The 16489-nt window shown below is 38.8% G+C and overlaps 1 protein-coding gene across 2 annotated transcripts in view; it reads right to left on the bottom strand.

Moving 5' to 3' along the window:
- Window positions 1-16489, bottom strand: part of tmcc3 (transmembrane and coiled-coil domain family 3) — a 52062-nt gene that overhangs the window by 26166 nt on the left and 9407 nt on the right. Inside the window, exon 1 of one of the 2 annotated variants that reach the window (XM_042511572.1) lies at window positions 5131-5376. The exons of the other annotated variant lie outside the window; for it this stretch is intronic. Within the exon in view, the coding sequence (XP_042367506.1) occupies window positions 5131-5133 (3 nt within the window). The 5' untranslated portion in view covers window positions 5134-5376. Of the gene's footprint in view, window positions 1-5130; window positions 5377-16489 lie in introns of those variants that run through there. 2 annotated transcript variants of the gene reach the window in all.

Consider the following 16489-nt stretch of genomic DNA (forward strand, 5'->3'; position numbering starts at 1 on the left):
AAACAAGCTTGACTTGACTGATTGCAAATAAATACCCTCTAACTCTTCGCCAAGAAAGTGGAATTGGACCTCAGGCAAAAACACCTCCTCTTATTGACAAAAATCTAAAAAAAGGACAACAATAATCTTAGAAAAACATGCTGTAGGCCAGAGGGAATACTGTCAGAGAAGGAAACACCCCCCCCTCCACCGTCCTTCCTTTAAATCAAAAACACATGCACGCAAAAGTCCAGCCTGCAGAGGACGAAACCTCTCTCTCTAAAAGTGATGTAATGATAGGGAGGGCAAAGGCTACTTGAAGCATTAATTATACAACACCACACCCACACACACTGTTTAGGCTTATGTAAACACACACGAGACCTTTAAGCACAGTCCGTATTGACATTTTAACAAATCAAGTCCACTCTCTCTACCTGCAGAAACAAATCAATGTCTGCACCATCAGTTGGATTCTGCTGTCATCACAGAAGAGGTGAGCTCTGCAGATCTCCTGGATCTGTTTAACAGTTGACACACACATACACAAACACACACACACACACACGTAGACTTTCAGCAGACCTCAACTCACTGAAGTGAAGAGATGCCGAGGAAATGCCAAGCATTACAGTATAGTCTGCATTATGTATGATGGGACAGAGACAAGGTTAAGACACAACACTTTTTCTGCCTGCTGTATAATATCAAGGCCTTTAACCACAACAAAAGGTCTTGTAAAGGGAAAATTAAGGTTTAACATTAACCTTTGCCTTCTCATCATTCTCTGTAATAGAAAATTATGGAAATGATGCTTGAAAAGTGGGCGCATATTCAGGGATTTTCCTTCTTTTAAAACACAAGAGTACTAGCTCCTAAAAAGTGTGTTGCATTGTGGGTTGTTTGCAGCATTAATGTTTTCTGTTTAATTAGGTTCTTTAAAGTCTGTTCACTCACTGAATTGTACCAAGGAGGAAAATGAACAATTCAACCGGAGTAAACAACGCAGGCCTGAATACACTCTGATTCGTCAGCCCTTCGGTGTTAATAAAGTATTCACGGTGGTATCAGATGCATTAATGACTCACTTTTTCAGTGATAAGAATACAAATAATACACCAGCTGAGTTCAATACACTTTCAAAAGTCTCGTTTTCTGCAACTGTGATTGGTTTTGATATTGTTTAATTGTTTCTCTTCTTATTAGTATGGCTTTTTTATACTGTAAGTAGTAGTTATTTAGTATTACCTCCTAAATCGACATTATGTTTTTGGTTCTGCTTGTTTGTTTGTTGATCAGCAAGATTATGGAAAGACTACTGACCAGTAGGATTGGGCTAATAAACCATGCCATCGTCCATTCATCAACCACTGAGCCCGACTTTGTGATGAAAATGCCCGCTCCCACCTGCCAACACTGGGGCGCAGGTGTGAGGTGGCGTTAATGGTATTCATTGCTCACCTAAAAGTTAAAATTCTGATTTATCTACCAGATTAACTGTAGGCTGCCCGATGGTAGAGTTAGGGCCCTTTTAAGTGCCCAAGTTTGTGGCCGACATTGAGAAGATTTGCATCCTTCACTGGTTAATGTCAGCCCACATGACAAAGCAGAGTTCCAAGTAAGTTATTAATTCTTAGGCCTCCAAAAAACATTGCATGCAATAGTCCAAGTCAGAGCTTAGTGTCTCTATCCTCGTCTCCATCCTCAGCCCTGACAATAGTGCCACTGTAATGCAAAGAAGTCATCAAATTGCTACCTCCAAGAGGTGTTATTGCATTACATAATTCTTCAAAAGTTGAACTGATCGTGCAAAAGTTTTGAATCCACAATTCCTCTGTGAACAGTGGACTATAACCTCCCAGAAATCCCTCATACGTGGGAGAATAAGGGGCTTGTCTTTTACATTATCACTCACATAACACGCCTCAGTCGCCTTCGACTGGAAATAATGACGGCCAGCGTGGTGCTTCTTGAAATGTTATCACGAGAGGAGAACATCACGAGAAAAGTCACATAACGACACTCAGTGGAAATGCAGTCAAACCTCCTATTGTGTTTTATCAACATTTCAGAAATATCGCTTTAGTTTTGCGCAAATATGTAATGAAAATCCGCCTACTGGTCGCCAGAATATAATGCAAGTCCACCAGTTAGATGAATGAGGGAGGTGTGACAGTGGGTGCCAACTTCCGTCAACAAATCTTTCTCTCTCTCCTCCCTCCTCCTCCCTCCTCCTCCCTCACAGACACAAGACTTACTGTCTGGAAAAATGTGCTTTAGGAAAATGACTAATGCTATATCCTTCCACAACAGCTACGACTCAGGTGCCCTTGGGCAAGACTCTTCATCCTGCACCGACATAGCTGCTCAGCAGTAAACTATGTTTGCACTGGGCAGCTCCCCGGTCGCTGCAAAGATGCTCAGTCGACACTTTCCTAAGTATCCCCCGAGTGTTGTCAAATAAAGGTTAACAAGTGAGGACGGGATGATCTGCCTCCAGTCCCTGAACAGCTCGTAAAGGTATCATGTGCTGAAAAATGCCTCCATGTGTTATCTTGTGTACCTCTGTGTACCGATGCCTCACAGACAGCAGGACTGTGCACCACAGAGACATGGTTGACTGAATGTGGGAGTCAGCTGGCAGAAAATCCCATCTCTCTGAAGGCTGTGGCAATCTGAGTGGCTCCTCTAACAATTATATTCAATTTAAGTCAATCTGAAGACTAAAATGGCGATTTTTAGAGCAATTTTATGCGATCTTTGAGACTTATAAATTGCACGGCAACACACAAAGCAAATGCACCTCATCTTCATTTAGACCTCTTTTGAAAGCTGTCACATAACCACCAGCCTAAGAGTATGTTCTGTAACTGGCTACAAAAAGAAGCAGATCTCTTCAGTACATGTGAGCCCCCTGCAACTGGGTCACAGAAGAGTGGAAAAAAGATCTGGATTTCTGTCATAATACGTCATGTAATTCAACCTTTTGGGAGGGAATAACTTACAGCAGTGACCCAAGCTTGCCAAAATAGCATGTATGGCTCACATGCAACACATAACAGGAACATACTGTATTTTCCTTTAAACACGGAGCTCGGTGGTACAACAGAAACTTGAGCACACCTTCGGTAAACAGAAACCTCCCCTAACGTCTCTTTATTTCCATATCAGCGACATGTAATTGGACTTAATAACAGAGAAAATATTTTAAACTTCACCTGAAATCAAAAAGTCACAGACAGACTGGCTAAACCTGCTCTACCACTTGGATTAGCCTGCAGGTGCCTACTTTGCAAACACACTGCGTGATGTCTGGATAATAATAAAAAAAAGTTGAAATCATAATAGTCACCTTACAAGTGCCAAATACATTATGACACAATCACTGTCTGGTCGGCAGACTATCTGTACGACACTTGGATTATGTACACCAAACTCCATAATAAAATCTGTCAATTTAACACTGCCTCACAAGTGAGTACACATGCAAACATACAGTAGTATAACATGACATGAGAGCTTACATAACGCGCTGAAACACTTCATACTGCTTGCCACAGTGCATTTTGATAGCACATGATTATCGACGTAAAAAGATAGTAAGTTAGTGGGTCAAAAACATTGTGACAAGTTCACTGTCTGGTCAGCATTTGATGTAACACGCTCAGATCATCGGTACCAAACTCCATTATAAAATCTGTCAATTTAACGCTGCCTCATATGTGATTACAGATACAAACATACAGCAGTATAATATGATATGAGAGCTTACAGAATGGGCTGACTCACTTCATACCACTTAGGGACTGTTTGTTATTTATGAGGTGGGAGGGGTGTAAAAACGGGGAAGCATGTTAAATAATTTTTAAGCGCTGGGGAAAGACTTGTGTTTTTATTTTGGTTAAGTGGAGGGGAATAAAACTTTAAATGGCTGTATTTTGTTTTTGTTTTACCACAGAAAACATGCAGGTTTTAAATATTTTTTACTGACGTGCACTGCCTCCCTTTTTTGCCTTAATGGACCAGTCGTGATGTTACAAATGCTATGGTTTGTATGCTTGCTTTTAAAAATAAATTAATAGTTCGTCAATATTATACCATTTCTCATAGCCAGAAACTCTAAATACATAAATTTTCTTTGAAATTTCACCTTTCCAGCAATCCTTGGACACATTATGTGCCACAAATCTCTTTGTCAAAATAAAAAACATAACTAAATCTGACTTTAAAACTGTGGTATTTCATCAAAATCACATTATTATACGTCTCAAATAAAATTTAGACAAAGATAAACAGCTCCCACCAACTAACCAGCATGCGCAACAAGAGCAGAAAACCAAGGCTTCGATAAACTCCATGATTTCTTCTTCTTGCAAACTGACTGCAGGTTTGTTTAAAGTAAACAAATCTAATTTATGGTGGAGGGAGGCTCATGCATTTTTCCCTGAGGCACTTGGGGAGGCTTAAGATGAAGTACTTGCTTGTGGAAGGGTTAAAAAAAGACACAAAAAGGAAAAATCAAAGTCATACCCCAGCAGCCCCGCCTCCTCTGATAAATAAGGAACAGTCCCTTACTGCAGCGCATTTGACAGCACATGATTATGGAAATAATATGGTTATAAACCGATATAACTTATGGAAAATGCAAGTGAAACTGCGGTGAATGGAGTGTCGGGTGTGTGCCGAAATGCAGAAATGCTCCGAAATATTTACGAGGAATCTGTAAACTGGTTGCGCAGAAACAGATGTGCAATTTCTTTGACTTGAAAAGAAGACTTTAAGATTTTTTAAATGACATGTTGTTCTGCTTAACATGTTGGGACTTGCAGCACAAAGCGGCGTGTCTGCGGTTAAAGGAGGCAAAAATGTTGGTAAAAAATAGGATTTCCGACTCTTCTAACGACAAAAACTCGACGGTTAGCTATTTTAAAGACGTACTTGCATTTTAATAACTTGTTTACTCTTTGTGTGTTTGTTAAACTGGGCATTTTCCACCTCATTTACACCAGATTTACCTTTTTAACGTCGTGGCTAGAAATGAAACAAGGTAATGTATGGAGAAGTCGTTTGTTTTTAACACAAACTAAATTTCTGGTCGAGCTAATATAGCAAACGTTAGCCGTGTGGTGATAGTAGTAAACGTGTATTTACCATATTACCGCCGCTGGTGTGACTGTATGCCGACTCCTGGTAAACTTTTCTCCACAGCAGCACGACAAGCTCCGGACATAATCTCGGGACTCAGACTGGATCTCCGGTTTTGTCTTCCTCAGGTGTAAAGTTGACCGTTGTCCGTTAACGCCGTCGGTGCAACACATGCCATCGCGGCTCCCGCACGCTGCCACAGCTGCTGGAAAAACCGACCGACGGCGGCCACGGTGCGACTCGCCCCTCAGCCAGCCCGCCGCGGTAATCCCTCTGAACCCAGAGAGCCAGGGAAGCACAATGTGTGACTAAACCCCGCCCACCGCTTTACACACAGGGAGGGGCTGCGGGGGATATCAAATACACCCACATGAATTAATTCATAACCAGAGAACACAGAGCTCCAAACTAAACTTGTTATATATACAAATATATACCAAGTTTTTCTACTATGGAAGTACAAGTATACATTGAAATAAACCCTCAGTGGTGTGAGAAGTGTGATTATACAACTACTCATTTATAAATAAAAGTACGTAAGTATTTTGAGTAAAAATGTGCTTTAACTCTTTGAAACCAGTGCAAATTGGCTTGATTTCTTCCAAAGATAAAGTCAGTGAGTAATGACCAACAAAAAAATAGCAAGAAATTAGTAAAACGTTACAAGAAAAATTACCTAAAAATAAGTCATAAATAAATAAGTAAAACTAATAAATAAATAAATAAATAAATAAAAGTGCTAAAAAATAAAATAAAATACAGATGTGTTTTTTGTAGCATAATTTTAGATATATAAGAATTATGAATATATTTCTTTTGGACATTTTCCCTATTTTTTGATAAAATCTATTAGTCCCCCTGCAAATGACTGAATGAACAAATGAAAGAGGGATATGAATGATGAATGAATGAATAAATATATAAATAAATGTTGAAAAAGTAACAGGAAAAAATCCTCAAGAAAATGGTAACAATAAAATAATTTAAAAAATTATACATACATAAATATATATATATATATATATATATAATATATATATATATATATACATATATATATATAACATTTCCAAAATTTGGGGATTTTTCTAGGATTTAAGGGCATTTGCATGCTTTTAGGACATTTCTGGGACTTTTCTTTTAAAACATTTTTTTTTTTCAAAAGATTATTTCTGGGGTATTTTCCCTTCATTGATAGGACAGCTGGGGAATGACAGGAAATGTGGGAGAGAGAGGAGGTTTGACACGCAGCAAAGGGCCACGGGCTGTAACTGAACCCTGGCTGCTGCAAAGGCCTCAGCGTATGGGACGCATACTCTAACAGGTGAGCCAGAAGACGCCTTGACTTTAGGACATTTCAAGGATTTTAGGACATTAGGGGTTTAGCTAGGACCTCTGTCGAGGGGTGCAAGGGATCCTCTGATGGCACTCTTTTAAATAAACATGCTTTATTTTGATGCTGTTTTATGCTCTCTGGCACCTTATGTATACTTTAATTGCAGAAATTACTCCCAGTGTGAATCACTCTATTTTTATTTTGAATTAGACAATGTTTGGGGGGGCATATGGGGCGAGCAATCACTGGTGTGGGGGCTTTATTGTCAATTTATTGTTTCATATCTGTGAAATAAAAGTGTTGTTTCCACTGAGGGATGGTTTTCAGTTTACAGAAATGAACAGGAGCTCTGCATTGCTGTAACATATTTTGGGTGCACGTCAGGCTATGGTATAGGCTGCAAAATATGCTACACATCTACGCAGAGCCCACATTGATGTTAAGAATAAATCCTGCTTTGGCATGGTGTCCCTTTGAATCCGTCTATATAGTTACTATATAACTAATTGTCAAATAAATGTAAAAAGAATAAAAAAAAAAAAAATTTCTCGTCTTTTAAAATGTAGTGAAATAGCAGAATAAAATGGATAAAAAAGGAAAAATTCAGGCACTTCAAATGTAATTTGTTACGTAGAATTAAAAACAGATAAACACGACACTGGCCATTTCTCAAGTGAAAGGATAGACGAATTACCCTGACAATAGTCTGGGGAATGAGTCATGAATGATTTAAAGGCACCGCAGCTCTACTCCGGCTCCGCTGATAAAGAAACCAATTAGTACGGTTAGTGACCCGGTCATGTGATATAGGCCTCCTGATAGTTTACTGTCCGCACTCACATCACAATATACTCTGCACCTGCCATCTCCGAAAATGCCCACACACTGACAGGTGTTTTATCCCTGTCTTGCCCTCCTGTCATTCTTTATCACTTTCTTCCCTCTCGTGCTCACATCGACCTGCAGCCCGCTTTACGACAACGGCGAATGAGTCAGCCATCTTTTAATCATTTGTGACAAGTGTGCACGCTGACAGGTTGGACACTGCGGCCGGGTGATTCAGCCTGAGAACAGCACCTGGCACCGAGGCTGTCTGCAGGGCAGGAGCTCTGATATTGAAAGCTGAATGTGATCCAGGCTGATTCAATCCTCTCATTTCTGCATGTGCTTATTTACAAAGATCATTGCATCGCTCTGGGATTGAGCCACGACAAATCTTTCGGCTCGGATCAATCCTAACCTAAACCTAACACACTTCCAGTCCATTTCACCTGAGGACTGATTAATTATATCCATGCTTATGCGTGTGAACAGGAGGTAGAGGACAAGGAGTTAAATGTGACATTTAATCAGGTGCTCTCCTTGTACGTTAGCATTGATTTGATTCACATTCACAGCGAGCTGACAGAAAACAGCTTTAGCCTTATGTAAATGCCATTAAGAGCAGATCTCTAATGGGTTCTGCAGCACTGCACAGCACTTGTAAAGCTTTAACCCTTTGAAAACTGAGCAAATCAGTTTGATTTCTTTCAGAAACATGAGGGAAGGAAAGCCAATGAGCAATTTCACAAAAATGACCAAAGAATTTGCAACAAATTAGTAAAAAGTTACAAGAAAATTACCTGAAAATTCACACAAAAAAAGTAAAGTAAAAAACAAAAAACAGTTTTATATTTATTTAACTTATTGAACTATATACTTAAGTATGGAGTTTGCTTTTCATTTTTGTCTTTTGTTTGTTTATTTTTTTAATATTAATTCATTTTTTCATTCATTAATTTTATTTGTGTATTTATTCATTAATTTAAATATGTAAATTTATTTTTAAGAGGTCATATGTCAGGGAATGCTCTGTTTTGTTGTTTTTTTTTAAAATTAAAAACACTAAATAAAAATTCAGCAACAATAAAGGGAATGACCTGAAAAAATGCTAAAAACAAAATAAAATAAAATTAAATAAAAATACTCTTTAACATATTTTTTATACAATGTATAATTCTGCTATTTATTAACATAGTTTCTGGACATTAGCCCTTTTGGGGGGCTACATTAATTATTATTAAGGTTATTTTTTTTATCACCTTTTACCAATGTCCTGCAATTTGCTCATTGCCTTTTCCCATGTTTTTGAAAAGAATTAAACATTAATTTCAGGTTGTTTTCTTGTCACCTTTTCCCAGTGTCTTGTAATTTGCTCATTGACTTTTCTCATCTTTTTTGAAGAGAACAGAACTTTTTTGCTCAGCTTTCAAAGGTTAAAATACGTGGGAAGGGTGTTTGAAAGCAGCACAAGAAAAGGGTTAAAACAGCAACAAAAGAGCATTTTAAGACTACTCTCTCTGCTGGCTTTGATTCATTCCAAGAAAATCGAAGCACATGCACACATACACACTCTCTGGCATGAATGCCGTTGGGACGCTTCATCTAAATGTCATCACATTTGACTTTTATTAAGTGCAACAGAGTTCAAATTCCAATTATCTGACAGAAGGAGAGACGCTGCATATAACTCAACATTAGGAGATGATGTAGCATCCATGTGTGTCGGAAACATTTGCGTGTATATATAAGATTCACTCCGTTAATCACAAGATAGTATTGTTCCCTTTTCCCACCAGCAACATTTGTGTTCTTTACAGACTTCCTGCAGCGCTTCCTGTCTCCATCTCAGCTGTGACATCAGTCTGACCTCCGTAACACCAGAGATTTCCAGAAAACTGATACTGGTCGGGAGCTTTTAGGTGGGGCTCCGGATCGTTTGGGAGAGGATGGGATCAGGACGTTCTGTGGGATGTTTGAGGGAGTTTGGAACATCATAGGAGGGATTCTAGAATGTTTAGGTGAGTGGATTGGAACGTTCCCGTGGGAACTGGGAATATTCAGGAGGGAAACTGGAACGTTCTGTCGGGAGTTCCGGAACGTTCTGTTGGGAGTTCCGGAATGTTTGAGGAGCATCAGGTTATTCTGTAGGGATTCTGGAATGTTTGGGTTCAGGGGTCAGAGCTGGAATGTATATGGGGGATCAGATAATTCAGTTGGGGCTCCTCGTTGTTTTTGTTTTTTGGTCCGCTACTTCACTGTCTTGATTCATTCTAGCTTTTCTCACCAGTCTTCTTTTCAGCAGCTGCAGCAGCAGGAAGCTGTTTTCAGTGAAAAAGCTCCAATAAACCAACTGTGCTCTGCCTGCCCAGCACAAAACAACAAAGAGACAGTGACTATGTTTACATGCACACTAGTTTTCCTCTATTATTACCAAAAGGGCTACACCTGACTCATAATTATTTCAGCCAAATCAGGTATGGCTGTTCAATATTCAACAATTCCGTCTTCTTACAGCAGCTTCATGTAAAGCCTGATTCCCACTGCACAAAAAATCCACTATCACCCACTAACATCTGTCTTTTTAATACAATGGGAATGCGTACCATCAACATTCACACACGAGTCAAATGACTCTGCAGTAGACATGAGTTTTTATCGCCTCCGGCTCTGACTGGCATCGATGGGAACACAACACCCAGGTGAACGCAGTAATTTCAGATGCAAGAGATGCAATGACGCTCTGGCACTAATTACTTTCCATCTCCACCTAAGCAGCGCTCAAAAATTTAGTTAGTCTGCACCAATTTTGAAAGAGAGACTGAATAAGTGTGAGATATACAAAGAGAATTAACCACTTAAAAGCATCCACAGACCTCTGTTCCTACCTCTGCTGTCTACTGTTCCCCTGTTCTCCTGCCTGTCCATGGCATCGCACAGACACACCAACAAAACAGCCACACAAACACGCGCACACACAGAGGCAGTGGGAATCCAGTCTTCTGTTTAACCCATCGTTTTGCACACACTAATTTTAGTGGGAAAGATGCATAATATAGCAAACTAGCTAACAAGATAAGAAGGTACTAGATATAAAACAAAAGTCGAGGACAGTATTGTACTAAGTTGCTGTGAGCTGTAAATTCATCACCTCTAAGCAGAAGAGAGAAGATAATGTTTTCTCAGAGCTTTTTTACTGCAGAGTCTCTCTTCCTCTGTGGTGCTGCCTGCGTGTCTCAGCATAGGTGTAGTTTCATCTTGTCAGACATTTTGAGCAGACAAAGATCCAAATATGACCAAAACATTTTCAACAAATCTGTGCTGCATAGAGTTAAGTGTGCAGGCGTTACTTTTTTCACTCATATGAGAAAATATTGCCATGCTGACCTTTTCAAAAGGTGGCTGAAGGAATGACAGACAGAGGCTGTGTTTGCAAAGCAGAACAAGTCTGCCATCAGGGGAACACTTCGAAAAAATTCTGTCATGATGCATTACAAACAAAATGGCAAGAGCAGCTCCAGCTGTTCCACTTTACAGTCTCTGAAGTGATAAATGACACGTTACGGCATGTTAATCAGAGTGTGCACAGCTGCATAATCAAGAACATTAGGGGAATGTTTATTTTATTTTGTCATATAAACAGCTTACTAAAAATATTATCTTTTTTCAGAATAAGGGCAAAAACTAGAATATGCTGTGCATGTAAATGTAGTCTCTCAATGCGTTTACATGCACAGTTTAGTCAAGTTACTGTTATAGCTTGATTAGGCCATTTAACTGAACGATTGTCCTTACAAACATCAGGGGAGGATCAATTTATTGAGTATGTCAGACTTCACCACAGAAGGTGGTGATATGCTCTCTTCCAGCTGTTTTTTTCCAGTTGCAAAAAAACCTTTATTATTGATACAGTCTATGATACAGACTGAATCACAATCATAACTGTTTATTAACAGTAACTTCAGCGCAGAAAACCACTGCATCACGAACATTTAATAAAACAGCGCAGAGCAAACGCTGCCTCCATTGGTTAGTTTTAAGCAACCTAAAATAACAATATTAGTTTAAGTATATTCCATATGTTGAATATTTTCACCACTTTACCTTGCTTGGAAAGCCCTTACTGACAGGGATTTGAAGCCGTTATATCAAAAATGCCAGACTACATTGAGAAAAACAATAATTTCACTCCATCAAACAGCAAAATTTTGCTCTGTCGCTGCCTCCAACAGCTTTTGGGGAAGGTAAAGAGAAGCAAATATTCAAATATGGGTGACTAGGGTGTTGCTTTTTTATTTAAAATAAATATAAAATACTAGCTTTTCATGTTGTATGTCCCTCACGTACACCAAAATTAAAAACTCAAGTCCCTCCTCAGTGTTTACAGTTTTTTTAAACGCCTGACTCATTTTGCAGCACGATGATGTAGGATATCGACTTCCAATTACATCATCCACATGTTAGTCTGACTTTGAGAAATTCAAATTGGTACGGTTTCAGTCGGACTAACATGTTTACATGTATTTTTAAAATCCAGGTTTAATTGGACTAACACAATAATTCGACTTTTCCGAACACCATGTAAACACACTGAGTGAGTATCTGGTAAACAAAGTGGAGCAGTCAGCAGCTTAAGAGCCACAGTGTGGAGAACAAAACAGAGCTAAAAAATATTAATAACTGATTTAAGGTGAAATACTGACAATCTTGCGTTTACAGTTTATTTTTCTTACAAACAGAAAAGGGTGCGTCTTTAAAACCATGTGACAAAACTAATGTCATTACTTCATTACTAGTATACCTTACTTCACTGCAGCTGCAATAAAAAAGAAACATCTGTATGATGAAATACAATGCAACGCAATAACCTTGGGTTACTTAAGACGTGGACTTTTTGTTCAGACTTCTATTTTAGTTGTGTGTGTTGCTCAGTTCTATGCTACAGTTTAAAGCTATACTTGTTTTGTTGTTACTTTGGACTGCATTGTGTTGATATTGTTCATATTTTGTCCACCTAATTTGCACACATGGATGATAAATGGCAGTAATATTGACGTCAATGCTAATATCAGTTCCCACAGAGACAGCAAACCTACTTCATCTAATATGTGTGAGAAACTAAACCGGCAGATGGAAAGCAAGAGTGAGACAAGAAACTGAAAGCTAATTGACAAACAGCGGTCCTCGTCCGAGCCGGTTATTGCTCAGTGTCTCTGAGTCAGACAGGAAGGGAAACTCTACAGAGCAGACTGTGTTCAGACGTCTCTGTGAAAAGATATGTCTCTTTGCTTCCTCATTTCTTTTGTTCATAAGATATCACTGCTGCACAGACAGTTGGAGACTGACACTCGGGTCTTATGGATGTAATACAGACTGTCAGATCAAGTGATGTTATGGAGATGAGATTACACCTGGAGGAGGCCATGTTTAATTAATCCTGCATTCATTTTTATCCATTATAATGACAAGCACTGTATGTGTACGGCAAGTAAATGATAACATATAACCTTCGGAGCGCCGCAGGAAATGAGGAGAGAATTACATTAAGATCTTGGATATTTCATCTAATGTCTGTCTGATATCACTGTCGCAGAGACGCTCTAATGTGTTTATAATTCTGCTTTTGTCAGTGGGGAATATGTCTGTATCCAAATGAGGCAAAAAAGCTGCGACCCACCACTGTGTGCATCAGTTGGTTAAACTCATCTGTCATCCCACAGCGCCACACACACACACACACACACACACAAACACACATTGTTTGGGCTCAGTAATTCATCATTCATACAAATGTTTTACCAATACATTTCCATAGTTGAGGTAAACAAACGACCATCAATACTTCTTAGCTGTTCATTTTCATTGCTATATAACAGCCTTAATAAATATATATTATATAAGGCAGTGCAAAAAGGGGGAGGCATGTCAAATATTTTATTAAGCACTGGCCAATGACTTTTGTTTTTTATTTTGGCTTTAGGCGAGGAGCATACAACTTTAAATGGCCGTATTTCATATTTACCGATTTTTATTAAAAAAAAAAAATAAAGCTTTTTTTCTTAAAAGTTTTTTTCCTCATCTTCTTCTTCATTTCTTATAAAATGATTTTTTAAAAACCTTTTAAAGGTTTTGGCAAAAAAAAAAAATCTTGTTGGTGGATTTTTTTTTCTTTTAACGTATTCTGCAATTAAAGAAATTGACTTTTTTTTACTTTAAATTTTGTTTGTAGTTCCTTTTTTTTTTGCTTTTTTTCTTTAAAATTTGGTCAGATTTCTTTCTTTTTGGTACTCCTTCATTTTTAAAAAAGAAATTTCTAAACACATGCCTTCCAAACATGTTTTCTCTCAAAATCCCTCAAAATGGCACAATTTATCACAGCAAAAAACTGTGAAAACAAAAATTATTGTTCTTGAACACATCTTGTGTTACTATACAAGTTTGTGAAACAAAATTCCATTACTTTTTAAAAACGTTTATGGTATATTTATCTCTCCAAAACTTATCCAGGTTTAGTGATAGGAGCAATAAGGTTATGGCGTGTTTTTGGATTACATAACGCCGTCCAAGAAAAACACCACTTCTTTCATCGCACTTCATCCTTGTGTGAAACCTGTCCTCAAATAACTCTCCCTTTTTATTAAAGCTCTCAAACTCCTGCTCACTTTTTTATTATGTCAATGCTTTAGTGCCAGCAATTACATTTCCTTTCATGATGTGTCTCCTTGCCTCCCCCCGTGGCTTTTATCTCTCCTTCAATCTTCCCTTCCTTTCTCTCACTTATTGCCTGTACCTTTATGACACTGCAGGTTGCTTCACTCACACAGAGCTGTGTCTCGCCGAAAATTACGTAATCACTCTGAATCTCTCCCTGCCAAAAATGACGGATTTGTGAGCAAGGTTAGTTTCAACTACATAGATGTTCTTTTCACCTTGTGCTATTGATGCCGATAAGCCCCATTAGGCTCAGTAGTGGACGAGTAATGATCCTTACTTGCACACAAACAAACAGAGAGGGTAGAGGGGGACTGCTGACGCTGTTGCTCCGCTTCGTAATGGGGACAGTGACTAATCAGCCCGAGCATCCACATATATCACCAGGCAGAAGTCATCAGCCGAGAGGACTCAGTGTGACACACTCCAGCGGCAGGGTCAGCCATGATACCAAGCCTGTATGAAATGAGGACTAAGCTGCACCAACTAATTATAATTCCATCACTAACTATGTTAGAGGATTAGGCTGTTTCACCCCCACATGACCATTTTGTATGACATGCCTCCGGTGAATGAAGAATCCAAATTGGGCAAACATTCTTGATGAAGTGAAGTAAAAAGTGTTTTACAACAGCAAAACTACATCAGAACATCAGTTTACAAACTCTCATGCAGCTCTTGTATTATAATCAAAGTCTCATTTACCCAGTCGTTTGCTCAGTACCTCCAAAACACATGCATTTTCGTCAATTTCGAAAAAAAACTTTTGGTGGTATTTCAAGCATTTAGAAAAAGGCATATTTTGCAAAACTACAATGGAAAGACTTTTTTGGCTTTTATATGTCACAAGATGCTAAATGTGCTTGTCGGTAGAAACTGGCTCCCTCAGGCATGATGCAACAGGAGCTACAAGAGCTGTTATTGCATCACATAACTCTTCAAAAGTTGAGCGGATCATCCGAAGATTTGAATCTACAATTTCTCTGTGAAACTGACAATCAACTCCCAGAAATCCCTCATATGTGGCTGCTCCCATATATGAGAGGTTTGCCTTTCTATTTTCACTCGCATAACACACTGCCTTTGGTTAGAAATAAAGACGGCTAGTGTGGTGTCTGCAATAGAAATAAACCTGCTAGTGTTTTAAACATCCATCGCCTCAAATGTTATCGCCACAGGAGAAGTCGCACAACATCACTCAACAGACACGTAGTCATCTCGTAATTGTGTTATATCGACATTTTGAAAAATATCACTTTAGTTCGTGCAAATCTATAATGGAAACCCGCCTACAGACTGTGACCATTTCATTATAATAGAGGAATTACTACAAAGGTACAAAGTACTCATAATAAGCTGAGGAAGTCCTGTGAAACAGAAGCAGAGCAAGATTTGATTCTTTTTTTTCCTCAAAAACCATTGATCGTCTGCAAAAAACTAAAAACAAATCAGAATCCCTAAATTGAAAACCAGGTATCTACCCAATTAACAAATATTCAAAAAGCCGAATATTCAGGTCCAGCCCTTGCTGCTCTCTAGTGCGCTTGCTCTGTGGGCCCACTGATGCTAATCTGAGCGCCACTGAGCAACTTTCCCAGGAATGAACGCGGCTGACGCCACGTTCATTCTGTATCCAGTTCTCTTTATACATCCATGGGTGTAACTCTCAGTTTAATGATAGACTTAATGGCCATTTAGTGAATTAAAGCACTTTTGTTATAACCAGGTTAAGTATTTAGAGTGACCGGCTCCAGTGAGCTCCTTTAATTCACTTTTCCACTCCCTCTCCTCTTTTTACTATCTCTACCTTAAAAGCAACTCTCTCTCTTTCAAACAAATGAACAGAGGAAGCTTGCCTCCTCCTCCTCCTCCTCCTCCTCAGGCTCTTTTCAGCCATTATAATAGCATTTCTTCAGGGAGGGCTAAGGTTCCCTGCTTTCCAGCCGTACCTTTTGTCCCGGCCTCGCAGGGGAACTAAATCAATGGGGCGTCTGAATGGGCATGCTGGGACTGAAAAAAGGTTGGCGGTTATTATAGGACTCTGGCGGTAAATTTAAGCTGACTGGAGTTGAAATGAGGCTCTGCAGCAGACAGATGCAGCACTGTCGAAGTTAATCACACGGTCACTATTTCACAAACCCTGATGCTGTTTTATTACAGTAGATGTGCACAGTAAAGCATTCTGGGAATGAAACAGATGGTCTGAGACGAGGTCTGGTGGTCAAAGGTGAAAGGACCCCAGTTTAAAAATCATCCATTCATACGTCCCTGAATGTTTATAGTTTTATTATGGCTTTTTTTTTTTAGCATTACATTACTCTATGTACTTTTCTAAATATATATTTCAGCTTAAAAAAGAAAAAAACAACAGCAAAATGAGGGGTGTTGGTGTAATGCTGGTTTAAAATAGTTTCAATCGCATAAATATAACATTTGTAATTAACAGCAAAAAACTGTGTCTCTCTACTCTGAAAATAAAAAATGAAAATAAGGCTGTGA

This window comes from Plectropomus leopardus, chromosome 22 (genome assembly GCF_008729295.1).
Source record: "Plectropomus leopardus isolate mb chromosome 22, YSFRI_Pleo_2.0, whole genome shotgun sequence".
NCBI lineage: Eukaryota > Metazoa > Chordata > Actinopteri > Perciformes > Serranidae > Plectropomus > Plectropomus leopardus.